The sequence below is a fragment of the Lachnellula hyalina genome (genome assembly GCF_007821495.1).
Source record: "Lachnellula hyalina strain CBS 185.66 chromosome Unknown contig00184, whole genome shotgun sequence".
In the NCBI taxonomy this organism is placed as follows: Eukaryota; Fungi; Ascomycota; class Leotiomycetes; order Helotiales; family Lachnaceae; genus Lachnellula; species Lachnellula hyalina.
Genome location: NW_022157298.1, coordinates 28652 through 53229, shown reverse-complemented (window position 1 = coordinate 53229; position 24578 = coordinate 28652). Strand labels below are relative to the sequence as shown.

The 24578-nt window shown below is 47.0% G+C and overlaps 7 protein-coding genes across 7 annotated transcripts; 3 read left to right on the top strand and 4 right to left on the bottom strand.

Annotated features, from left to right (window-relative positions):
• Positions 1-438: 438 nt before the first annotated feature.
• dymA (Dynamin-A) lies at positions 439-3213 on the top strand (the record flags this gene model as incomplete). Its single annotated transcript, XM_031152548.1, has 5 exons — positions 439-664; positions 714-1036; positions 1088-1311; positions 1361-1484; positions 1531-3213. The coding sequence occupies 5 exons, from the start codon at positions 439-441 to the stop codon at positions 3211-3213; spliced, it is 2580 nt and encodes an 859-aa protein (XP_031002170.1).
• A 505-nt stretch (positions 3214-3718) lies between these two features.
• Positions 3719-5723, bottom strand: LHYA1_G007618 (uncharacterized protein; the record flags this gene model as incomplete). The annotated part of the gene is made up of 3 exons (XM_031152547.1): positions 3719-3732; positions 3770-5344; positions 5399-5723. The coding sequence occupies 3 exons, from the start codon at positions 5721-5723 to the stop codon at positions 3719-3721; spliced, it is 1914 nt and encodes a 637-aa protein (XP_031002169.1).
• Positions 5724-10534: 4811 nt separating this feature from the next.
• LHYA1_G007617 (uncharacterized protein) lies at positions 10535-10840 on the bottom strand (the record flags this gene model as incomplete). Its single annotated transcript, XM_031152546.1, has 2 exons — positions 10535-10556; positions 10593-10840. The coding sequence occupies 2 exons, from the start codon at positions 10838-10840 to the stop codon at positions 10535-10537; spliced, it is 270 nt and encodes an 89-aa protein (XP_031002164.1).
• Positions 10841-11533: 693 nt separating this feature from the next.
• On the bottom strand, positions 11534-13773 carry SPBP8B7.23 (putative RING finger protein; the record flags this gene model as incomplete). Its single annotated transcript, XM_031152545.1, has 3 exons — positions 11534-13268; positions 13315-13484; positions 13531-13773. The coding sequence occupies 3 exons, from the start codon at positions 13771-13773 to the stop codon at positions 11534-11536; spliced, it is 2148 nt and encodes a 715-aa protein (XP_031002163.1).
• A 735-nt stretch (positions 13774-14508) lies between these two features.
• On the top strand, positions 14509-17547 carry ubp3 (putative ubiquitin carboxyl-terminal hydrolase; the record flags this gene model as incomplete). Its single annotated transcript, XM_031152544.1, has 6 exons — positions 14509-14581; positions 14630-15264; positions 15315-16052; positions 16102-16208; positions 16258-16420; positions 16468-17547. 6 exons carry the CDS (start codon positions 14509-14511, stop codon positions 17545-17547), a joined length of 2796 nt encoding a protein of 931 aa, XP_031002162.1.
• A 735-nt stretch (positions 17548-18282) lies between these two features.
• sts1_2 (Delta(24(24(1)))-sterol reductase) lies at positions 18283-20208 on the top strand (the record flags this gene model as incomplete). Its single annotated transcript, XM_031152543.1, has 4 exons — positions 18283-18317; positions 18376-19554; positions 19601-20150; positions 20197-20208. The coding sequence occupies 4 exons, from the start codon at positions 18283-18285 to the stop codon at positions 20206-20208; spliced, it is 1776 nt and encodes a 591-aa protein (XP_031002161.1).
• Positions 20209-23275: 3067 nt separating this feature from the next.
• Positions 23276-23722, bottom strand: SPCC285.04 (putative 5-hydroxyisourate hydrolase; the record flags this gene model as incomplete). The annotated part of the gene is made up of 1 exon (XM_031152542.1): positions 23276-23722. One exon carries the CDS (start codon positions 23720-23722, stop codon positions 23276-23278), a length of 447 nt encoding a protein of 148 aa, XP_031002168.1.
• Positions 23723-24578: the final 856 nt, after the last annotated feature.

Below are 24578 nucleotides of genomic sequence, written 5' to 3'. Positions count from 1 at the left end.
TTATATTTACATCTCTCTTCTGCGTGTGTGTCATCCTGTAAGTTTATTTATTGTCCCTGTGAAAGCCTTTATAGCAGGTTCATACTTGGAGCATTGCCCCCACGTCCAAATGTTGGTGGCTTAGCATAATTACTGTTGATTGGCTCGAACCAACGACATGACCTCCACTTCCACTCTGTTTCGTCGAGTTCTGGCAAGCGCTCATGCATAGCCTTCAAGTGTTTTCCATACTCTATATGTTTCGTATGAGGTGTATCTCTCCTCGCTCAGGGTTACTCGTGAGGCCTTTGTCTCTTCTCTATTTTACTATGCTATCCTGGATAGATGACACGAATATAAATACCAAAACATCCCCGAGTAATAGCATACAATATACAATATTTCATCTTGAATCTCTTCAGTTCAATCACATTACAACATCCATTACCAACCACCAATATGTTCGGCTCTCAAAAAGTTTCTTCCAGGCGCAGCAGAGCACAAAGTGTTGCCAGTGATGATGAATCACCAGACAGCCAGCTTCACAGGGAGATGGACAGGGCTGAGGAAGATGAAAACTTCGAGTCTAGCGAGGAAGATAGCCGGCCTATTTCCGACAGTAATATTATTCTCAGTGAAGATCCTTTCGGCAATGAGGACAGCCAGAAATTGTTCGAGTCAATTGGTATACCTTTTTATCCCAATTCTCTCTGCCATTCTGATTTCATACCCAGACAAACTTCGAAAGTGCGGTGCAGGTCAAGATCTCGATATCCCCCAACTTGTCATTGTCGGCAAGCAATCTGCTGGAAAATCATCTTTGTTGCAAAGCTTAACGGATATTCCTTTCCCAGTCGGTAGCAGGCTTTGCACTCAATTTGCTATGCGAATTGTTTCTCGACGTACTTCTCCAGGAAGCAAAGACAAGATATATGCCTCGATAGAATCGGGCGATATTAACCCATTTTCTATCAGAGACGATGACAGTCGTATCAAAGATTTTGGAAGACTGGTCTCGGACTTTACCCCTGAAACGTTTGATGATCTTATTGAAGATGTAAGTGGCCTTTCTTTGCGTGTAGACATCTCAGCTACTAATTGTCTCTAGGCCAAAGAGGCTATGGGAATCACATCAAATGGTACCTCCGAAGATAGAAACTATTCTAGCAAAGTTTTGAAAATTGAACTTTCTGGTCCTAATCGTTCTCACTTTGGTATTCTCGATCTCCCTGGCGTTTTCAATGCTGAAATTGGTGGCGTTTCTCGACGAGAGAAAGATGGTGTGACGAAGATGGTGACTTCGTATATGAACAAGCCGGAGAACATTATTATGTGAGTACATACAGCACTGTTCTACGTTCTCGACTGATATATCTCAAAGATGTGTGGCCGATGCATCTGGCGATATTGCAAATGAGAACATCCTCCCATTGGCAAGAGACATTGATAGCTCAAGGATCGTTGGAGTGTTTACAAAATGTGACAAAGCGGACCCTCCAGTCGATGTATGTCTTTCCATGATAAGTTGAACAACCACCTAACCTTCCGCAGATTGTCAATCATGTAAATAATCCTGATGCTATTGGTGGAAAGCGCCGCAGATGGTACGTGGTTCAAAATCGACCAGCCAGAGCTGGTGTTGCTTACGACCGCGAGCAAGAGGAAGCTGCCCTTTTTAACCAAGACCCTTGGTTGGATATTCCAGAAGACCAACGGGGTACCGCCATGTTGAAGAAGTACTTGGCAACTCTTCTTTGCAGACGTATTCACGATGCTTTTCCCGGAATGCTCAATATGATCACAAAGCTTCTCGATGCTGAGAAACTTCGTCGAAAAGGCATGGGAGAGCCACGGGTTGACCACCTCCACAAGCAAGATTATCTCGTGAACATCGTGGAGAAATACCGCACGCTGGCCCTTCAAGCATTGAGGTCTCCGACAGACCTTGAGGATGATGACATGAAACTTCGTGGATTGGTCAATGGCGATAGGCTTGCTTTTGAGCGGGATATGAAAAAGAAGGGACATCTTTACAATTTCCTTGAAATTGAGAAGCCCCAAAAGGTTTGCCAGCATCTCGGCTACCTTCCTAGCGATAAATCGGAAGTCGATAGCGATGAATCTGACCCCGAATCCGCGCACAAGTCCTCGGATCCTTTATCTAACATTTTCCGGCAAGACAACCTCTCTCCATCAGTAAGTAACCCCGCCCAATCAATAACCCAGAACCTAACGAAACAGCCCTACCGCCCCCAAGGCGCAGCAATTCGTCGCCGTGGGCTCTACACACCCTCTCAATCTCCTTCTCATCCCCGCGAGCAAAAGCCTACGCACACAAAAACTAAACGTAACCCCCTCTACGATTTGATCCGCGCTCAAATTGAAACGGATCGCGGCGAAGAGCTCCCCGGTATGGTGAACCCCGCAATTCTAAAGCCACTCGTGCGGAAACAGACCGGTAAATGGCAGGCTTTGGGTGATGAATATCTTCAGCGTCTCGTTACTATGACCACGGATGTTTCGTTGAAGATACTCGAGAAAGCTTGCATGAATGCGGGGACTACCGAGAAGACCAGAGCGGGACTTCAAGAACGCATCCTTACCCTCGCCGAAGACTCCCGGAAAGAAGTGCTGCAGAAAATGCGTTCGCTGTGCGGAAATCAAGACCCTCAAAATAAGGACCCTCTAAAAAGCAAGCCTCTGCAAACCAATACCGATGATTTCCTGGGCAAAGTCAGACAAGCGCAGATGATGCGCTTCATCAACGCTCTACAGCGTTACAGAACATCCAACCCATCATCAACTTTCGTCAGTAGCTTAATAAAAAATGGCTCTGCGCTTGCCACTGGACCAGAAAGTTATGAGAACTGGGCAGTAGTTGATGAGAACAGTATCGGAAGTCTATTCAACGAAATCCATTACGCGGGAGACCGGCGCGAGAACGTCGAAGATGAGATCCACGATCTGCTAAAAGCGTACTATGAAATTGCACTCAGCAACTTCATCTACGACGTCGGCAACAACATCACCGAACCCTTCCTGCAAGACTCGTCTGGACCGCTTCTCGGTCTGTCAACGAAGTTTGTGCTTGGCTTGAAGGCGGAGGAGATGGATGTGCTGGGAGGTGAGGATGAGGGCGTGATTGTGGTTAGGAGGGAGGCGGATGATAAGATTGGGAGGTTGGAGGTTGCAATGCGGATTGCGAGGAGTCCGTTGGGGGATATCGAGGTTTAGACTGGTGTCATATCCTCCCCTTATATCATTTCTCAAGGTTCTGGGGTTTCAACAAACATGGATGGGATAGCTGGAAGTGTCTATGATTAAGCTATTGACGATGAGCTATATGAGTATAAGGAGGATCAAGTAGACACGGAGCAGGTGTTACGGGTTGTGATTGATTTGAAAGTTAGCTTGGGGCTCCAGCATTCTGCTGGAATGTTTTATAGTCATTTCGGGAGTTTTCTAATATTTATAGTTTCGCCTGAGCCACGAGTGAGACGACCCATTGATGAGCAACCTCAACCTACAATAGAGCCAGAACAGAGACGGACAGTCTACCCATACATATTTGCAACCGTTGAACGTTAATAGATCGTTATTTCTCGTTCCATCCACCCATCACGGCCTAAGCCATCTATATCTGGTACTTGTGCTATACCGACTCGGCAGTACTCTGCTTGACTTCCATCATGACGTGGTGCTAATAATAAACAAAAAAGCACCGCTAGTGACTTCTCACCTACGCCAACCCTCCTAATCTGGAGTAGGATGATATTCGAAGGGTACTTACTTAGTGCTACCTCTACTTCATCCTCATTACTTTCCTCATCCGAGACTACTCCTGAATCATCGTCCTCGTTAGTATCGGAATCTTCGACCTCCTCTGGAGTTACATCAAAGTCGAGAACCAATTGATCTGCTGCCATGGGTCTTCTAAAACCACCAGGTGCGGATGTGCCTTCACGGTATACTGGACATTGATGGTATGCTACAGGATGCCAGAAAGTATTGATACAAGGCGAGGTTGTTCCCCGCCATTCGTTGAGTGGCATTACCAATCCACGAAGTCGCAGTTGGCCAGCCATCACGTCACCGAACGGATCCCCATTCACAGTCTGGACATCACAGCCCAGTATCTCCGCCACGCCACCGGCGTTCGTGTCGCTGATCCAAAGGCTGTGCATATACAGCTGGAAATCAGGATTGGTACTATTTCCCCAGTAGAAGTTCATATCTAGCGCTGCCCAACTCCACGAAGGCGCCCTATACCTGTCTGGCGTTTCACCTCGGCCGTTCACTGCCCACAGCAAGCCGTGGTGTATGTTCTCCAGCCAAATCCCGGCTTTGTACGAAAAGGTCGTCTGGCGCTGGATTTCCTTTGCTAGGCCTGCAATTGCGGCAAGTCTGTCAGACTCGAAGGTCAAAAGCCGCGTGCAGTAGACTTCAAATAGTCTATACCATCGCTGGATTGGTTGATAGTATTTTGTGAAAGTGGGATATTTGAGGACAAGTGGATCTTGGAAACCGGATTCGGGCTTCAGGAAGAAGCGTTTGATGGATCCCATCGCGTCGCTGTCGGTATATCCTTGCGGTGTTACGTCTGTCTCGGCGAATCTGGATCGCTGGCACTCGAAGGCGAGTTCGGCAGAGGTATAGTGGAGTGTCCGAGGTGATAGGACGTCTTCTTGTAACGTCCAACCACGAACACCAAGTGGCGTTTGAGGTGAATCTGGCCCCTGGGTTTTCACTTGATTGGATATGTAGACATGGCTTGCACTGGTGCCATTCTTTGCGGTGAAAGGTATCTTTAGCGGTACAACTGGGGATCTCCCATTGTCCAAAAAGCTCTCGTGGTCACCAGATGCAAGATCGGATGCGATAGTCAGAACAGATTTCGAATAGTAGTTTTGCATTTGCCTTGACTCGACCAGCCAGTCTTGATTGGAATCCTGTAAAATGCACAACGAATCGATCCAGAGATATTGATATCCAAGTCGTTGCGTGATGATAACAGCATCCAGGAATGTCTTTGGAAGCTCCGAAAGAGCTATAGCCTCAATCCTCTGCTGGAGGGTCTTGGTTTCGGTGACATATCTCGCGGTTCGACCCCAACAGTGACTTAGAGCTACCCAGACTCCCTCCAAGCCTTTGGTCTCAAGCAACCTAACCTGCTTTGAACTCCCATTCGTCCCTACGTCCAGAACCCGAGTGGGTAGACTTGCGGTAGCATCATGAGGACACGACGAGTTATGGGTACTCAAGCAACTATTTACCCATTTTTCTGACAAGTCAAAGCAAGCTTGTGAGTTCGCCGATGGTTGCGCTATTCTTCCACTAATTAAATTCGCAACAGCAAGCTCAGAATCTGTTAAAGTTAGAGTTACTTACTATCAATTATCTACGGGTTTTACAAACAAACCTTCTTCAGCAGATATACTAAGAATGACGCTCCATTGAGACCGCTCGTCGCGAAATATGATGGTTGCACTACCTCTATACTCCTCTACGGGTCCATCATACCAGTTCCAGAGATTACAAAGGATTGTACCTCCTTGTGTGAATACTCCGCTGGGTCTTTTATTATCAGGTACCTTGGACCAGATGAGACCACACAGCTCGCAGCCATTTTTTGCTGATAGTGCCAAGGCTTGAGAAGTGGGTTGATGCTTTGCCCCTCCACTCTCGGGATAGGGGGGACAGTTTGCGGCATAAAAGTCTATTGACTGGCAGATTGAGCAAAGCATGGTGCTTAGACGACCTCTCAGTAATATGCGCAGAAGTAGTTGAAGCCGAATTGTTATTGAAAATGGATGAGATTAATGAGGTGCAGATGAAATTTTCGTCTTAATTGTCCGGCGGTACTAAAAATAGGTCACCACGCTCTGCCTTACCATTCGCTACTGTACGGAGTATTATTGTAGTCAGAAATACTAATAAAGGATGTAAAATCAGGAGAGATTTTAAAAAGAAAACGGGAATTACCATAGCTTTTCAGCCCCTATACTTTGAGTCCTGCTTTTTCTATGAGTATTCACGATGATAATCTAGTGATCTGCTGGATCTAAATACCAAATAAAGTTTCGATCGTCTCTAAATGTGCAAATAACTGCGTAGAAGAGAAATTCAGCCAGAGTTTCCTATATCTGACTCTTGGGTCCAAAGGGTTTAGTAGATGATTCTGAAACTTCCATATATAAACTTTCTATTTTGCCTTAAAAGAGTTCTTCCATTTACAAAGCTATTCTCAAGTCTACTTACCACCGCATCATACTATACATCTAAAGCACTACCCATGTTGCAGAAAACAACGCTTATAATTAGCACTCCCAGTAACAATCCATCTGTCGAGTCTGTTTAGATCAGCATCTGCAAACTTTCTATCGACCAGGCCAAAGGAACTTACCGGTGAGAACTGGTTCGCCCCCAGCGTTATGATACCATCTAAAAAGTCCGCAAAGTCGCCATTATCCCAGTCACCCACATTACAATACGGGTCCGAAGTCTTTGTATCTTTACTACTCCATTCTGTATTCCCAACCGCTATGCGAACAATCCAAGCTTGCCAATCTGGCGCCTCCACAGGCCCCCCTACTCTGGGTCGCAGCTTTCTGCTGGCGCTGCTTTGTCTTTCCTGTGTAAAGTCGACATTGACATCTTGTCCCACTCCAGAATCGCCGGAAGAAATATTCGCAGTGCCGCCCCATTTTAATTCGAAGTCTTTACTGGTAAGGAGTTTGTTATTGCGATCCGTAGTGTTCAACTGTACATATAAAGGTGACATATAATCCTTTGATACTTGGAAAATATGCAGCTTGCATTTATCTGTCTGGTATGCAGGCGATTCCGTACTTGTTGCGGCTGACTGCGAGGTTTTTGTGACAGGTTCAGGAGCTGCGGTGCTAATAGCAATATTTGTTGATGTAACTTGACAGGTATAAGTCGTAGAGGAATCTGAGCCAACTATACTGCCGACGCCAGCTATCCAGCCATCATTGCAGGCACAGCCTATCGAAGCTGGGACATCGATTGTATATTTGGAGTAGGTTGATTTGAGAGCCGAGTAAGTAGATAAGCTGCATAACGTTATCACTGGAGCTGTGCTATTGACGGAAGACGTAACGATAGCTGTGATGCCGGAAGATGAGGTAGCTTTCTTAGATTTTGCTTCTGTTGTTGTCTTGGATTCTGCGGACTTTGCAATACTAACGGATGATTTTTGCGAACTAGAGGTCAAACTTGTCGTCGATGTTGCATTTGCGCTATTGACCTTACCACTTACGGTCCGGCTGGTAGCCACGTATGTTGTGTTGGAGGACCAAGTGATATAGGGGTCGGTCTTATCAGCTATTAATTTCGAGAGAATACTCTGCTGCGCGGTCCAATAAGTCGCGGCCTTGCCAGAATCATAAAAGGTGTTGCTGTATATACTATCGGCCTTGAAGTCGAGGATCCTGAAGTCGAGGATCTACTTTGGGAAGCTGAGCAAGCAGTTATAGTTGAGCATGAAAGGGTAATGGTAGAATATGATGCTGTGCCTGTGCTAGTTGGGGATAACATCGAATATGACATGTCACAGGCCTTCGATATATGCGTCGAGCAAGAACTGCTGGAATGGCTTGAGCTACTAGAATAACTGGAACTACTCGATTTGGATTCTGAAGTCGTAGATGTGGCGGAATTGGTCGGCTGGTTGGTGGGTTCTACTGAATCAAAAGTAGGATCTCCAGCTGCATTTAACGTAATTGTTGGCATATTTGTTGACAATCCTATGGGAGGCTCCACACCAGGCGAAGGCGGGGGTAGGATGCCAGGGCCTGATGATATATTAGAAGAAAAGAAGGAAAGAAAGGAGAAGAAAGGGTGTGGGTTTTCGGACATACCTATAATACTAGGAATAATAATAGCATCGCCTCCTGTATCTCCACCTTCATTGTGAGGACAAAACCAACAGTGAGCAACTGGAATGATTGGCCATCCATGGGAGTCATGAGTTGCTAATGACACCCCAGAAGTTGTAATTGGTGTCACCTTGTCCCAGTTTATAACTAGGATTGGCTGGGTATATGTTGAGGAAGTTGGTGCAAGGCCAGACGAAGGGTGGTTTGAAGTGTAGTTACCCGCCGTAGATGTCGTTGCGGTAGATTGTTTTGTATTAGGAAGAGATTTTGAAGAAGATACGGAGCTGGAAGATGATAATCTTGATGACAAACTAGCAGTAATTGCTGTTTGGCCTTCCAATGCTCTGTGGCTTGATGAATTTATATTAGAGCTCAAAGACTTGGTACTGAGGCCTGAGGAGTAGTTGGTGAAGAGTGTGGGAAGGACGATACTCGAGACCGCTTTTGAAAGGCTGATTGAAGAAGACGAAGATTTTTCTGATGATGACGATAACCTGCTACTCGAAACGGTACTCGAGACCGTTGCATTGCGGCTTGTAGACGAAGTCAAGGTTATATTCAGGTCCACCGCTCGGGGTCCAAAAGGAATATTATCATTATGATAGTCTCGTTCTCGTCTCGAAAATCCAGCAAGGACTTGAATTGTTCCATCTTCCATTGGTCGTTGGGCTTGAGCGCCATTCTTCGGAGAAATCATATCTGCACCAAGAGCAAAGAAGGCAACGTTGTCGGCATTCTGGACGCTACCTATTCTGTACGAAGCGTCCCATCCGCGCGTCCCCAGGTCAGTAGTTGGCTTTCTTATAGCATGTGACAGTTCGTGTGTCAAGACAAGATCGAAAGTCGCTGCCAGATCCATAGGAAGTACGTCGATGTTGTTGGTTGATTTAAACTTTGCCCAATCGCGCGCCAGACTTGGAGCGTTTCCCATATCTTGCAAGGTGTTATACTTTGCATTGTATATTTGTGATAATAAGCCGTTGCATAACTGCATCGTGGTAGCACGATCATGTCCTACGTGAGTCAATTCCTGTACCCAAGCTTCTATGGAGCCGTCGAGCGCCTGGCAGTTTTCGAAATTTTGGTCCATTGGAACACTTATTAATGTATATGTATCACATGCACTTCCAACTTCAACATTATGGTCACAGTCGCGGTCCATCTCAAAGCGTGTATGGTCGCAAAAGACGATGAGGTTATCCGAAGTGAGGGAAGCATATTGCTCCGTTGGAGGTGCTTGCGTAGGTTCACCATTATTATTACTATATTGAAGGATCGAGGTGAACACTTCTCTCGCAATTATCCACTGCAATAACACATCATCAGTCTTTTGTTTCTTTCAGAAAATCAACGGCAGCTGTGCAGCCACAGAGTATTATCAACTCCTTAGGAAAACAAAGAAAAGTTTTAAATACATTAGGATTGGTCGTATCGATATTGGGAGCCCCCTCATCTGTCAGTGCATCATGGAACATATAGTCGACGAGGTCTCTTTGGGCCTTCCACGCGTCTGAGTCAAAATTAACTGAAGCCGCAACATTATTCATTGCATCTGCCCCCGCTTGAGCGAGAACAAATGCTCCTTTGAAGGCCGAGGTTAAAACATCCTCGAATGCGGCACATGAAGAATCCAGTATATACGATGGGGTGGCATAACTTGTTGCTGAAAGGTTCAAAAGAGCGGCGAGGGTACTGAGCTTCATAGTTAAAAGTTAACTTGAGGAATGAAAGTGCAGCAACACTGGAAGCTTGAAGCCGAAGACAAATATGAAAGCAATCCAAGGAATTTTTATTGCGTAGGACTAGATAAATATCCCGCGAAAGACAATCGAGGGCTATGACTATATTATCCATGCTTAAGGTAGAAGGTTGAGGGCTCAAACACGCAGGATTCAAGGATTCCGGGAGGGTATACAGCTTTAAATTAAATCCTTTAAGTGGGTAGAGTTTATTTTAACCCATAATAAATATGGGTACGCATATCCATGATCTAAAAGCCCACGTATTATTAGCGCGATTATATTAGCGGAATGAGTATATGCTACGAGTAGGACCTGCGGCTTCTGAGAAGGATTAATAGTATTAATAAAGTAACCATCTAAATAACTTATTACTTTTATAAATTTAAAGTATATGAATATCCGTATTATGTAAAGAGTGTTCATAGATAACTTATTAGGCTAGAGATATAAAGTATCCCAACTGTCTAAAAATAAACGAGACTAGCACTGACCTACTTGTGTGTCCGTTGTACTAAGATTAGAATCCATTCCATTTGAAGCTATTCAGAGACCTGGATTTTACTTCTAATAACTCCTCCGCCAATTTCCATCTTACCCACTGTGGGCGGCATAGAAAGATACAAATGAAACGCAGGAATTTTCCCGTAGGAACCACCAAATATCCCGTTGGATCTTTTTACTATTGTCTATTGTCCTAATACTACGCGAGGCGATCATATATGGGGCAGTATCCACAGTTTCGAGATTTCTAACCACTTCACCACTAGCTTGCTACTCTACTGCGGCTTAAAATAAACACATTCCATATTATTCCCCTCCAAATCCGTGATGAAGGAAGCATAGTAACCCGGTCCATACTGCGGTCTAGGTCCGGGAAGCCCATTACAAGTCGCACCCGCTTTCCTATCCAACCATCTATTTAGCCTCGCCTCCTTTGCTCCAGATAAATATAGGACATGAGACCGCAACTTACAAAGAAGCAGTATGGAACTGCTGAACCATCTCTTCACTCTGCCCCAAAAACGCCGTATGCACCGGCTGTACTTTCTGTCCCTTGCTGGAAACAAGAAAGAAATCCGACTTGTCGCCAGGGACCCCAAATCCGACGGAGCCAGGGAATTCCATGGTTACTTTGTAGTTGAGTGGAGCGAGCGCGGCGCTATAGAAAGCTTTGGCTGCGTCGAAGTCGGCGACATTGATGCTCATGTGTGCGATCGGCATGTTGATATTGGTTTCGAGGTAGGGAATTGGAGTGAGTATATCTTGCTTGAGATGTGGATGAAGTAGATGAAGATGATTGATGAGGTGAGTTGAGGTGAGGACTAAATATTGACACAGGGTGTATCACGACAATATATAAGTTGAACGCGCTATCACGTGGATCAATTCAACTTGCGTCAGCTTTCTTTATTCGACCAATTACTGGTCTTCGGAAATTGAAAGTGCACCGTACTCCGTATCGCGTAGATATTCTTACGGTAAGCAACATGCTTCCTTAGAAAGCATAACATATTTGGCGAATGATAGAAGGAGAACAAAGCCTTCGTTCGGTGTGAGTCAGTGTGAAATGGACATCTATGCCGCACGGCAACATTAGAGCTCGTTTGACAATTCCAATCGTCGATTAGACACGTTTGCGCTGTGGAAGAAGCAGAAAAGCCAAACGTAAGACGGAATAATTTCACCACTTGATCCATTACGAAGAAGACAAACGCACAGGGGTGAACTATGATTCGAACATTAGCAGATGTTGATGTATGATTCTGCTGATACAGGTTCAGGTATCCGTGCTATCCTTTGTATGTTTCCAATACAAGACCTTTGCAAAGTGCACGTTCCCTTATACGCCAGTATGTTTAATGCTATAGCAATGCGAGTCCGAAAGCATTCCTGAAAACGCTGACCATGCGCTATTCAAGCCGCTCTTCGAGCATTCGTGCTCATGAGTGTGATTTTCTTCGCCTTCTTCTTCTTTCCTTGCTGCCCTCCACCTCCACTCACAGGTCCGCCCAGTCCAACCTTCTGATTCTCCTGGCCGCCTAATGAAGTTGCTTGAACCTGCGCAATGAGCTCGTTCTCGGCAAGTATTTCTTGCTCCCAAGAATGTAACCACCCATCGTCACCATCGTTCTCCAATTGCTGGGGTTGGAAGTCGGGGGATGCTGGCGCAATCACGGTAGTTCCCCACACAGTTCTCGGGGCACACGGGCTCGTAGAAGGGGATGCAAGAGATGCGAATGATGACCCTTGCCGAGTAGCCCACGGCGGAGATGCATTTGTAGCATCAAGTGATGAAGAAGCCAAGGGATGGAAGTCGTCCTCGGAGAAGTTTTCTGTAGCCATAATCGGTCGTTTCCTTCTCGCGGTCGCCCACCGCGCCTCATCTTCCGCTTTCTCTGCCCGTAATCTATCCTTTTCTTCTCGATTCTCTTTGTCTCTATTTCGCTTCCTTCTTTTCTCGATCTCTGGTAGGAACTGTTCTAATATTTCAGGGGCAACGACATCGGTCCAATTACATTCAAGAAAGCCCACTTCGCAGCCGTAGGGGAGATGGGAAAGGTATTTCGTTCGTTTTCGTAATTCATCATCCATTATGTGACCTGTAGAAACGCGCTCAACGCGAGGAAGAAGAGTGGAAGGGAAAGACGCAAAGTTGCCAAAAGCAGATTTCAAGATTCGGATATCAAGGGGGGCAAGATAGTAGTGGAGTAAACCTTGGTAGAAAAAGTACGGATCATCAGGGCGATGGGCTCCATTTGAAGTATGTTGATACAGGGGTTTGGGAGCCGGATGTTGTTGAGCGGCAGTTTGCTGCTCAGAAGAATCGGAGATCGGAGATGGCAAAATGGGCAGGTCAAGACCTGACTGCGAGGAGTTTTCGATGAAGTAAATTTCGGGCACGTTCTCGATCGGTTTGAACTGAATAGGTTGCCGCTTCGGTTTCTTCTCTGCCGGTTGTTTGGGCATTAATGGTGGATCACCGACTCCCCGTATGTTCTCTTTTGCAGCGTTGACAGCATTGACTGCTTTCTTCGTCCACTCGGGCTCTTCGCCAAACATCAACTCGTCCTCGTTCTCTTGACGTTTCAGTTCCTCGATCTCATTATCGAATTGTTCCAACATATACTCCTCACTGCCCTTCATGATCCGAGCATAATCGGTGACTTCTGCAGCAAAATACCAAGGAATATCTTCCGCTTTGCCGAGCGCATCGGCCCCATCCCGCGGAAGAGCGAGAGTGCTTCCCGGCTGCCTCATCACAAGTCTTAGCACAACATCGTCTCCCTCCCGTGGTGAAGCCCCCTCTTGTCCCGTGTACCACCTCACAGGTTTCGTCTCCGAAATATACACCGAATCCCAACAAATCGGGCATTTTTTCCAGCGCGCCTTCTTTTCCGGCAGCGGATTTGTCTCGTCAGTAGAATGCATGTAGCGGATAAGGCAAGGCAAACAGAATATATGACCGCATTTTGCCATCCTTGGTGCTACAGGATGCGAGAGGCAAATTGGACATGATGCTTCTTGAGATACTGAAGAGGCGAGAATTTGTAAGACATCATTCCAGTCGAGGTGCTGATCGGCATTGATGGCTTGCGGCTTGTAATTACCGTAGGGTTTCACAATGAAGCGGTAATTGGCATGTATGTATCTGTTTGAATTAGATGAGCCGATTTGGGAGATGGAGCACGACGCACCTTGCCTTATCGCTGGAATGGTGGCCGGACCCAATACCATAGATGTTCCCCCTTCGTGTTCCGCGAGCAATGGTGTTTCGGTAATCTTGAGGTCGAGGGGGAAGAGTGAAGTTCATAAGATGGGTAATAGAAGTTTGACCCCGGCGGCTGTTGGCATTTCTCATGGCACCCTGCTTGCCGTTAGTACCAGTCATAGTCTTGGGTTGATAGCCTTACAGATTCCGCCATTTCGTCGTCGTTTCCAAGTCTCGGCTTCGTGAAGTTCTTGTGGTGCTTCTTGCGGACCTGATTGTTCCGGGCAGATGTATGTATAGGAGTGGACTGGTGGCTAGAACGTCTAGAACTCGAGTCAAAGGCAGGAGAAGTGATTGAAGTTTGGTGTTGTTGGAGAGACGAATGGGACGAGATATTGAGTGATTTCCCACCAGATGTTGACGCGTTTAGGGGAGCAGAAGTCATTGTCGTGAGCTGGGCTGATGGGCGCTTCGCTGGACAAGAGACTGCCAAACATGGGATTAGACACCCTTCTACGAACCTATCTGGTGGAGCAATACAGTCGAAAGGGTTGGGTATATCCGCAAGGCGTGTTGATGGCGGGACTGACTCGAGTCTTGGGTACTTGCTGGGTAGGAGTGTAGGTGTAGATGTAGATACTAGCCCAGGGTGGCGGCGTAATATCAAGTAACTGGATGAAAGAGAAGCAACAAACTGCCAGTCTCCTCGAACGTCAGAAGTGGGAGAAGAGTGAGCTTGTATAATTGCAAAGCAGACGCCAGATGGCGCTGGTTATTGATAGGGAAAGGAGGAGGGAGGGAAGGAGGGAGTGAGTGGAGTGGAGTGGGGTGGGGAGTCACTTCGTTGTCTGGCGGGGCGGAACATCCATTCGGTAACCGGCAGTTTATCCGTCATCAAAAGGGCAAGAAGCTATTATTCCGTTTGATATTGCTTGCTTGTTGGCAGAGAAATTATAGATTAGGAAATGTTTTTAATCATTTTATATAATTGATTTGTAGATACAAGGTAACTTACCAACTAAATCCTGTAATATAAATATAAATAAATACTCGTGAATGACTATACGAATGCGCCCAATCACCATCCACTCGTGCGTGCATCAGTCATCCTCTGGCTCGGTCGCTGGGTCCATAATTTTGGGAATACTCAGAAAGCTGCCTTGCCTTGCTCTCAATACTCATGCGACAACAACACGCGCTGCTTCTACCAACATCACAACCTCTCAACTCTTCATCCCTACGTCGTGCATCGCGTAAGCGCGTACTTTGATAATAGCTGAATGTTCTCCGTCTCCGAAAAGCCCCCATCTTACCTCGACAGCCCTGCGCCGCGCAGCCCCCAGAACCAGAACGAGAACGCGGCCAGTTTGGGATAACCTCAACCTCACCCCCATCCTCCCACGCCGGCATGATGAACGGCCGTCATCTGCCGGCAGGGCAAGTCATGCCGTCAGATATGGGCAGGAGGAGACCGTATAACCAGAGCCAGCATCACCACAACAACCACAATCAGCAACCTTATCCTCCAGGTCCTGGGCCGCAAATGTATAATCCATATGCGAATCCGTACAACGCGAATTTCTATCCACAACACCAGCAAATGCCCCCCCAATACCACAATACCGGTATGCCTCACCAGCAGTACGGTCCATATCCTCCATATATTCAATCTCCACCTCCGCCCCCGATGCAACATTTCCCCCGTCCACCAATCCCCCAACAACAGTCGTATCCTCCACGGCCGCAACAATCGCCCGTTGTCGCAAGCTCATATCAAGCGCCGCCTCCTCCACAGACCCCTTCCTCTACACAATCGACGCACACCGTTCCTCGACCTATGACCCCCCCAACACCCCAGCCAGCTCTGAGTGTGGCACCTACATCACCTCCTCAAGCACCCCCAGCTCCACCCCCACGCCAGCCGTTTCGGGCACCAGTAAGTCTACCCTTCGTAGGTTTATGTATAACATACTAATTCGAGCTTAGTTACCTTGGTTTTCGAGACCTGACCTTCCATGGCCGACCAAGCGATCTAGAAGAAGAAGAAAACATACGTCAGAACTTCCAGCCGAATCCGTAAAGCTCCCTCGGAATCCATTGGGGAAAATGTTGAATATCGAAGAAACCTCCTCAGCCGAAACATCAGACGCAGCTATTCCTCGTCCCGAGACACCATCTACAAACCACCCCCAATCCGAAGGAACCAGCTCAACCACCCCCACAACTCCATCCTCGATACAACAGACGTCCACTACAGCTGATGAGGAGATCACACCCTTGGCCGCAAAACCAACGAGGAATCCTACCGTTCCCGCCGTACCAATTATATCTGCATTGCCTAAATCCGCACCTCGAGATACATCAAAGCAAGCTACTCACAAAGCCCCCGAGGAAGTTCAATCAGAACACCCAACGGTAGAAAGCACACAGGAGGATACCCAAACTGGGAATAATCAAGGCCCGACAGAGGAGACAGTGGTGGAATCTCCTCAAGCCTGGAAAACCCCAAAGCTTTGGACTGGTCTTTTCAACCCCAATGCTTCTGCAAATGCACATCCCACGAGTGGATCAGGAGCTGAAGCTGTCTCTGGAAACTCCAAGTCCAATGCGGAATCTCTGGTTGAGGCATTGCGTACTTTCAGTGCTGTTTCTAATGATACCAAAGTATCTTTTTTGGAGCCCCGAGGATTGGTCAACACTGGCAATATGTGCTATATGAATTCTGTAAGTATCCAACCTACCATTGTGCGAAGTCCTATCTAATGGCTTCTAGGTATTGCAAGTTCTCGTTTTCTGCGATCCTTTCTTTACATTTCTCAACCAGGTTGGCAAGCAGACAACATATAGTTTCAAGAGCGAAACTCCACTGATTGATGCCATGTAAGTCTAACCTTTCCGTTCGGGACATCATTTCTAACCACTAATATAGGATCATGTTCATGCGAGAATTTCCCATCATTGACTCTGCAACCTCAGTCGAGCAATTGAAGCTGCGGCTCAAGGAGGGAGAACTTGAACAATATGGCGAGCCCTTCACCCCCGATTTCGTCTACGATGTCATTAAGAGATTGCCAAGATTCTCGAGCATGAGAGTAAGTAACCCATACGTCTGTTGAATGCGTCAACTAATTCTGTTTAGCGAGGTCATCAACAAGATGCCGAGGAGTTTCTTGGCTTTCTACTTGAAGGACTTCACGATGAATGCGTACAGGTTATGCGAGCTAGTACATCGAATACGACTTCAGCTATTGCAACCCCTACCAACGGCCCATCGTCTCCTACGAGCGATACTGGCAGTATTGCAGGATCAGTTTCGGGCAAGGAGAATGGTTGGCTGGAGGTTGGCCCAAAACAAAAGGCTGCAATTACGAGGTCTTCTGGTACCATTGTCACTGGTTCTCCGATTACCAAGATTTTTGGCGGCAATCTCAGATCTGAACTTCGAGTTCCAGGTTTGAAAGATTCCGTTACTCTCGAGCCATACCAGCCTTTACAACTTGACATTGGCGCGCCCAACGTCAACAATATCATCGATGCGCTGAAGGGTCTCACCCGATCCGAGGCATTGCATGGAGACTTCAAATCACCCAAAGGACCGAACATCACTGCTACGAAGCAAGTATTCATCGAGACATTACCACCTGTTCTCATTCTGCATCTGAAGCGATTCCAATACGACAACGCCGGTGGAACGCAAAAGATATGGAAGAAGGTGGGCTATCCCCTGGAGCTTGAGATCCCCAAGGAGGTCTTTCCACGACAGAAGCGAGGCGTATATGCTCATGGTGGACTCCCCAAATATCGCCTGATTGCAGTAGTCTACCACCACGGCAAGAACGCAAGTGGCGGTCATTATACGGTGGATGTTAGAAGGCAAGATGGGCGTGAGTGGATTCGACTTGACGATACAGTGATTAGAAGAGTCAGGAGTGAGGATGTTGCTGAGGGTGGAAGTGAGGAGGATCCAAAGGTACTCGCTGCTGCACTGGAAGCCCAAAAAAAGGACACCCCATCATCAGGCAACATGTTCTCTTCAATCAATGATGAAGAAGAGTCGACCCTGAATGACGGGTGGAAGCAGGCAAGCGGGCCAGGTAAGAAATGGTCGAATGTAGTCAACGGTACCTCTACCTCTACCTCGACGCCTAAGACTAAGAGTGAGAAATTCTCGGTCAAGGACAACAAGGTTGCTTACCTGTTGTTCTATCAGAAGATATGAGGTGCGGGAGGAGAGATGTGGCGAGTTGACTGAGTTGATGAAGGCATTGACGGGTCAATGCTTCGAGGGCTGTGGTTGAAGACTTCGTGCTGCCCGCATCCACCCCGGATTTTGGAGTGAAGTAGGAGACGTGGCTTGTACACTTCCTGGGTTTGCCGCTACATTGTTTTGCATGGCGAAAAGCGCAGAGACATTTGGTAAAGATGCGATGTTCATAAAAGTGGCATATTGGTGGCAAGCTGTAGTGTATGATAGTTGGTTGTGTCTGCCTGCTATCTATCTAATGATAGCGAGGCAGCCCTGAGAAATAAAAGTGAAGCTTGCGAACTAAAGAGCAGAGGGTTGAAAGTGCTTGTGGATGTACACTAGATGAGATGAGATGAGGGCATTTTCAATTGACGTCCTGAGCAGGCCAATAGTTAATTGAGCGATGTGATTTGCCAATTCGCGTCGCGTCGCGTTTCCTAATTAACGCGGCTAAATTTCGCATCTGAACACAGGTCAACAAAAGATAAAATTTCCCCATCATTTCACTCCTCACAACCTCCACCTCACCTCACGCAACGGCACGACACGAATTGCACCAGATGCATCGCCATGCGCATCAATACCTGGATATACATATACACACAACTTTATAATTAATCCGACTTCTTTTTATCTTTCCTTCTCAGTTCGGCTCTTGTAAATTAATAACGTCACTACTTTATTCCTTCGCCCTCAGTCCAAATCAAAATGTCTGGACGATACTCTTTACGGCAGACCCCCAAGTAAAACATCACCGCAGATTGTTATCACAAAATAATCATTAACTTATATGTTCTACAGAAAGACCGACCACCTTGGCCTCGTACAGACGCCAGGTACACGCCGCCCATACCGTCGCAAGTCCCAATTCCCCGAAGACTACGACGACGAGTCTAGTTCTGCGACAGACAATCCCTCACAGAAACCCCCCTCGACACAGACTCTGCGACGGAAGAAAAGCATGGTAGAGAAGGCGACCACGAATGGATTTGCGCTGGATGGTTCGGTCGATAGTAATGGATCGGTAACAAATGGACATGCTTTGAATGGTAATGGCGTAAAGACAAATGGATCTGCGCTGGAAATTGCGGTCGACAACAATGGGTCGGTATTAAATGGACACGCTTCAAACGGCAATGGTGTGACGACCAATGGCTCTGCAAAGACAAAGGCTGAGGCTATCGACGGCTGGGTGGTTGGAACAGACCCCAAGATCGACTCCAGTGGACACTTCGACTTCGGGGGGTCTCTCGGTGTCACTATGATGATGATTGGATTTCCAACGCTTATGTACTATATGTGGATTGGTGCGACGTTTTACGAGGGCAAATTTCCCACACCAGAGCCGGGCCAGAGCTATACGGATTTCTTCAAACATCTGGGAAACTTGATCTATGAAGAAGCCTACCCGTCCCTATACGCGTGGGAGATTTACTGGGCATTCTTCATCTTCGAAGGTGCTTGCTATTGCCTTCTCCCCGGAGTTTACACCTATGGCAAACCTCTAGCACACGAAGGAGGGAAGCAATTGAAATACTACTGCTCGGCGGTATGGTCTTTCTACACTACGATTGTGCTTGCGGGAGTCTTACACTACACCGGTATTTTCCCACTGTATAACATCATCGATGAGTTCGGACCCCTGATGTCTGTTGCAATCTGCTCCGGGTACTTGGTAGCAATTATTGCATACTTCTCAGCTCTTGCTAGAGGTGCCCAGCATCGCATGACGGGCTACCCGCTTTATGACTTCTTCATGGGCGCGGAGCTGAACCCTCGATTGTTTGGCGTCTTGGATTTCAAGATGTTCTTCGAGGTGCGCCTTCCTTGGTATATTCTCTTCGGACTTACCTGTGGAACGGCTGCTCGTCAATATGAGCAATTTGGATATGTTTCCGCCGAAGTTTGCTTCTTGGTTATGGCCCACTTTTTGTACGCCAATGCCTGCTCCAAGGGTGAAGAATGCATCACTACGACTTGGTAAGAAATAGCATCTGATTTCTCGTTACAACTGCTAACTTTCTAGGGATATGTATTATGAGAAATGGGGATTTATGCTCATCTTCTGGAATTTGGCTGGTGTTCCTCTGAGCTACTGCCACTGCACACTATACCTTGCTAATCATGCACCTTCAACCTACCACTGGGGTCCCTATGTTATGGCCCCTCTTTTTATTTCATATCTGTTTATGTACTGGATCTGGGATACGACCAATTCGCAAAAGAACCGATTCAGAGCCCAAGAACGTGGAACTCTGGTCGAGCGCAAGACGTTCCCTCAACTTCCATGGCAAACTGTCAAGAATCCCCGCACCATCAAGACTAAGACTGGCGACTCTATCCTCGTTGATGGCTGGTATGGCTATGCTCGCAAGATCCACTACACCTGTGACTTGTACTTTGCGCTTACCTGGGGTCTTGTCACCGGTTTCAACAGCCCCTTCCCATGGTTTTATCCTGTATTCTTCGCATCCATGATCGTGCATAGGGCTTACCGAGACATCCAGAGGTGCAAGGTTAAGTATGGTGAGAGCTGGGATGAATACACAAAGCTGGTGCCTTACCTATTTATTCCTGTGAGTTTCTCTTTGCAAAATATGAACAACCACTAACATGGTTTAGTATGTCATCTAGATGTCAGGATGCGGAGAATGGCAAGAAGGGAATATATGATATAAGGATTGTCAGGTATATTGCCGTAACGGTTTCGTGGCAATGTTTTCTCTTGTATATATTTACGCTACGCTAGTACCTACATTCCTAATACACTTGTAACACTTAAGATCCTTCATTTTATTAAGTGCGGTCCAGTATTCGAATTGCCATATTGGTTGCCAAGAACACTTAACTTTAACTCTGGACGGTGATGTTTGGTTTAAGTGAATCGAGCAATTCACTTTTATAGAGATCTAATTTTAAGGTGGGGAAAGATATTAAAAATTTCGAGCACTTATTAACTTCTTTCCTCTTCCATCCATCCAAAGAACGTTTCCTCATCATCCAACACCCGCAACTTACTCGTTGCTCATCTGCAACATCGGCCTCAATCTCCGTGGTACCTCAACATTTGGTTTCCTGGCATACATCCTCAAACTCAGCGATTGACGCCGTCCTACTTAACGTGTTTTCTGCAGTCTTTCACTTCGACAAATACTCCTCCGTCTGCCATCTCACATCCTCGCTCGCCACCTCAACTTCGAACTCCAGCAAGCACGTGCATCCACGCAGCATCAAAATGACTCCTAGCATCAACCATGCCATGGTCGCCAGCCGACCACTCTTCAATCCAGACCCAGATTACTTTTTTGCCAAGCTCGCAGTTATCGACCCGCGCATCAAGAGGTGCCGACTCTCCGACTTCGTGGTTATGGCTTTCGCGGTTCTTTTGGAGGATGGGTATCTGGATAAGTTAGAGGTCGCTTGGTTCGAGACGGCCTACTGTCTTAGGGATAGGTCGCTTCTGGTGAATCGCGCGAACCATAAGAATACAGAGCTCAATAGACCTGCTCGTGCCCCTGACGGTATGTTCCTTCATATTATTAGGCGTCTATGACTTTGTGTGCTGTGGAATAAATAATATTTACTAACACTTTTATGTGGTTCAGATACTATCATGAGACGGGAGGATGGTAGCGCCTACAACGGTAACAATGGTGAAGTTGCCGGTCAATGGACTGTGAAGACCGTCTCCCAGCATCCTGACTACCCGGCCTGGCTGGCAAAGTTGAAGTAAGGCGCGCGGGTTGCAGAGAGTGCTGATGGGGATCTCAACCAACCGTTCAACCGACAGTACTTGAATTATTGGGAGGAGTGCCAGAAGGCAAATGATATCGCCGATGCACTGCTCACAACTGAGGTGGGACTCAAGGAGCTTGGAATTATCAAACAGGCGCGGGAATCTTGGCGCGAGAGATCCAAGAAGATCATCCAGGAAGCCAGGGAAGAGGCGCAAAAAGCGTAGGGGCGAAATGCTGCTGGGATTCGACGGCTGGTCTTGGTAAGCTTGGCATGGCTGTCATGGGGGATAGCGAGCCTGAAGGAGATGGTTCGAGTCAACCAAAGAAGAGCGCGAGACGAGGTTGATCAAGGGAAGCAAACATGTATTTTCAGACAGTTCTTATTGTGATGTGGCAAACGGCTTGCATGTCACTTGAGATGGATGGGGGGAACTGAGTAACTGAGGCTGCCAGCTGCAACATTCTAGCCTTTGAATAGAGAATCAGCAGTTCCTAAGAATGAAGTTCTTCTCACTCTTAATGGTGTTGTCGTTCTAAAAGAAGCCTAGATCTGGTGGGGGATGCTTGGCAAGACTGTGGGGTTCGATTGCCAAGCGAAGCCAAGTACTATAGTGGATTCTTTAGAGAGCACTTCCTCGTAGTCACTCACACCTTGAATGCCTCAATGAACAACTGAAGACCACAACACGAAGTATGTTCCGTATAATCTGCCATGCCCTTTCCAGCTATGCAAGGGTTGGTGCAGAGTTGTCGCTTTTGGCTGAGATTTGCGTTGGCGTTAGCGTCATCGCGCTGAGCCCCCCCTGACAAGGCTACCGCATGGAAGTCACCAACGAGGAATATTAAAATTGGGAAGTACCTAGGTAATTGCCAGCCATTTCTGCTTTCAACACCTGGAGAATCTTAGCGTGTAATTCCTCCTACAACCACCTATTTGCAACCGCTTTATTCTACACTGGCTACCTGGGTATCTAATGTAAGTTACGAAATCCATTTCCTCGCCGTTGGCAAAAAGCAGCCTCAAACTCGAGTCCTTTCAAATGATTCAACCAGCTGTGACTGTGCTTCGGACATTCACACGAGGCCAGTTTCACGCCAATTCTAATAGTAAAAGGAACGATTCTCACACGGGCATTCCTACAACTATCACTCACATCCAATCGCCTGGCTAAATACACTGCACTGCCTACCCGATGTTCAGTTCATTTGTTCAAGCGCTTACTTCTAGAACAGTCTCCCCGCATACACGCTGCACTCCTTGCCCACCCGATCTTCCCCTCTCCCTAAACTTTCGACACCGCAAATATAAAGATCACCTCGCAATTGCCATGGCGAGCGTCCATGACCTACCAAAGCATCAAACCACGGCGGGCAAAGGCACCGGATTTCCAGAACCGTTCAGCGAAGGTATGGATACCTGCTCCTAATCCGTATACGGCGGTTAACACGAGGAAGATCGTAACACCACTTTACCACATCCAGACGCCGACACTTCGAAAAACGCCACTCTTGAAGCTGAAGACGTCCCTCGTCGAAGTCGCAGTCGTCATTTGTCCTTCTTTGGCAGACATCATTCACACCATTCGCGCCACAAGAGCAATGCAGAAGAGGACTGTGTTGCACCTGAGCACACCGCTACGAATGGAACAGAAGGAGAACACCATACAACGGTGGCAGGAAAGGACGTGGAAGATGTCATAAATGGATCTGCAGTGGAAAAACCTCTGCAGAATGGTGCGGTGAACAGAGATGATCAAGGATATAGGGATGGAGAAAGGAAGAAAGGGTTGCTGCACAAGGCGAATCTGCATAAAGATTGATGGCTTATTGCCAAATTATAACATTGGGCTTGGAGCGTGGAGTTTGCATGGAGAGGTCTGCTTTTAGCGTCATGGGATAAGGAGACAGTATTGCGTACAACGAAGTAATCATTAAATATTTGGTATCATGGATTCTTATGCCATCTAGCTTCCCCTATACGTCGTGAAGCTATACGGACCCAGCAGCAACGGTACATGGAAATGCTCCCCCTCCTTCACCAAAAACGTCAACTCCACCGTTGGAAAGAATGTATTGCCAGCACCGTAGTAGGACCCTGTATCAAACTGCAACTTCCAGACACTCGACCCAGCGGGGCAGGCAGACGTCGCTGTTTGCTGCGCATATTGTCCAATCAGCCAGTGCAAAGTGGCTGTGACGCCGCTATGGGTTTTGACGAATGACCCTTCTGCCCCATTGGGGCCTTGTGTGTTGTTCCATAGCAAGATGCGACCGTCGGCGTTTGTTGTGCAGTTGAATACAATATCTGGGGCTGTGGTGCAGATCAGATTGATGGATATTTCGGGTGCTGGACGGCCGGTCGTAGTATCGAGGACGTGGCAGGTAATTGGATCTCTGGCAGGAGTCGCCATCTTGTTCGGGGTGATGTGAGTTGGTTGGTGTTTAGTTGAGGGTAGTTGAAGGATGAAGCTTGGGACTTGATCCCGTTCAGAGCTTGTGGGCGCGTGCGCGTGGAGGGGTAATCTAGGGAGTCAGAAGGGGCAACGGGCAAGAATTGGGGTTTTCTTACTTGAATGCGGACTGCACTTGCTTGAGGGGAGAAGCAGAAGTTTAAAGAGGAAAATTGAGGTGTTTTAAAGTTATTCGCAAAGTTGTTAGTGGTGAAGAAGTAGAGAGTTGGAATATCTAAATCGCAAGTCGGAGGTCGCCGCTCAGCCTTGCCAAGGCTTGGTGTTTATACCCAGTAAAGACTACTTGTAGATGCCAACCAAGGTGTTAATAGGATGCATAGAAATCATAATGCTTGTAATTATAGATGAAATATATAGACATCTTACTCTGGTTATTATCAATTTTGAACTTGCATTATCTTTTGCAGCTTGATAAGTATGTTTATATAATTAATCACCCTTCTCACTCCAACCGCAAATCGTCAGCCTCGAGCTTCTATTCATTTCAAGCCCACCTTGACCAACGAAATCCATTTCAGCCAGCAAAGTATACAAAAACCAGCATTAATCAAGCTCTATGCTGCTCAAAAAAAGTCATGGCTTACTGCAAAAATGATTATTCCAATGTCTTCTGACGAATTCCAAGTCTTGAAAGCCGAGTCACTCTCTAGCCAATCATAGTCCGCTAGACGTTGAATCTTGGCAGAGAGAAGCGGGCGAACCAGGAAGATGTCATATATCGCCTTGCTCCACGGCGGTATATCATCTCCGCGCCTCCAAACCCGTCACGTCAAATCGCTCACCTCAAACCGCAAAT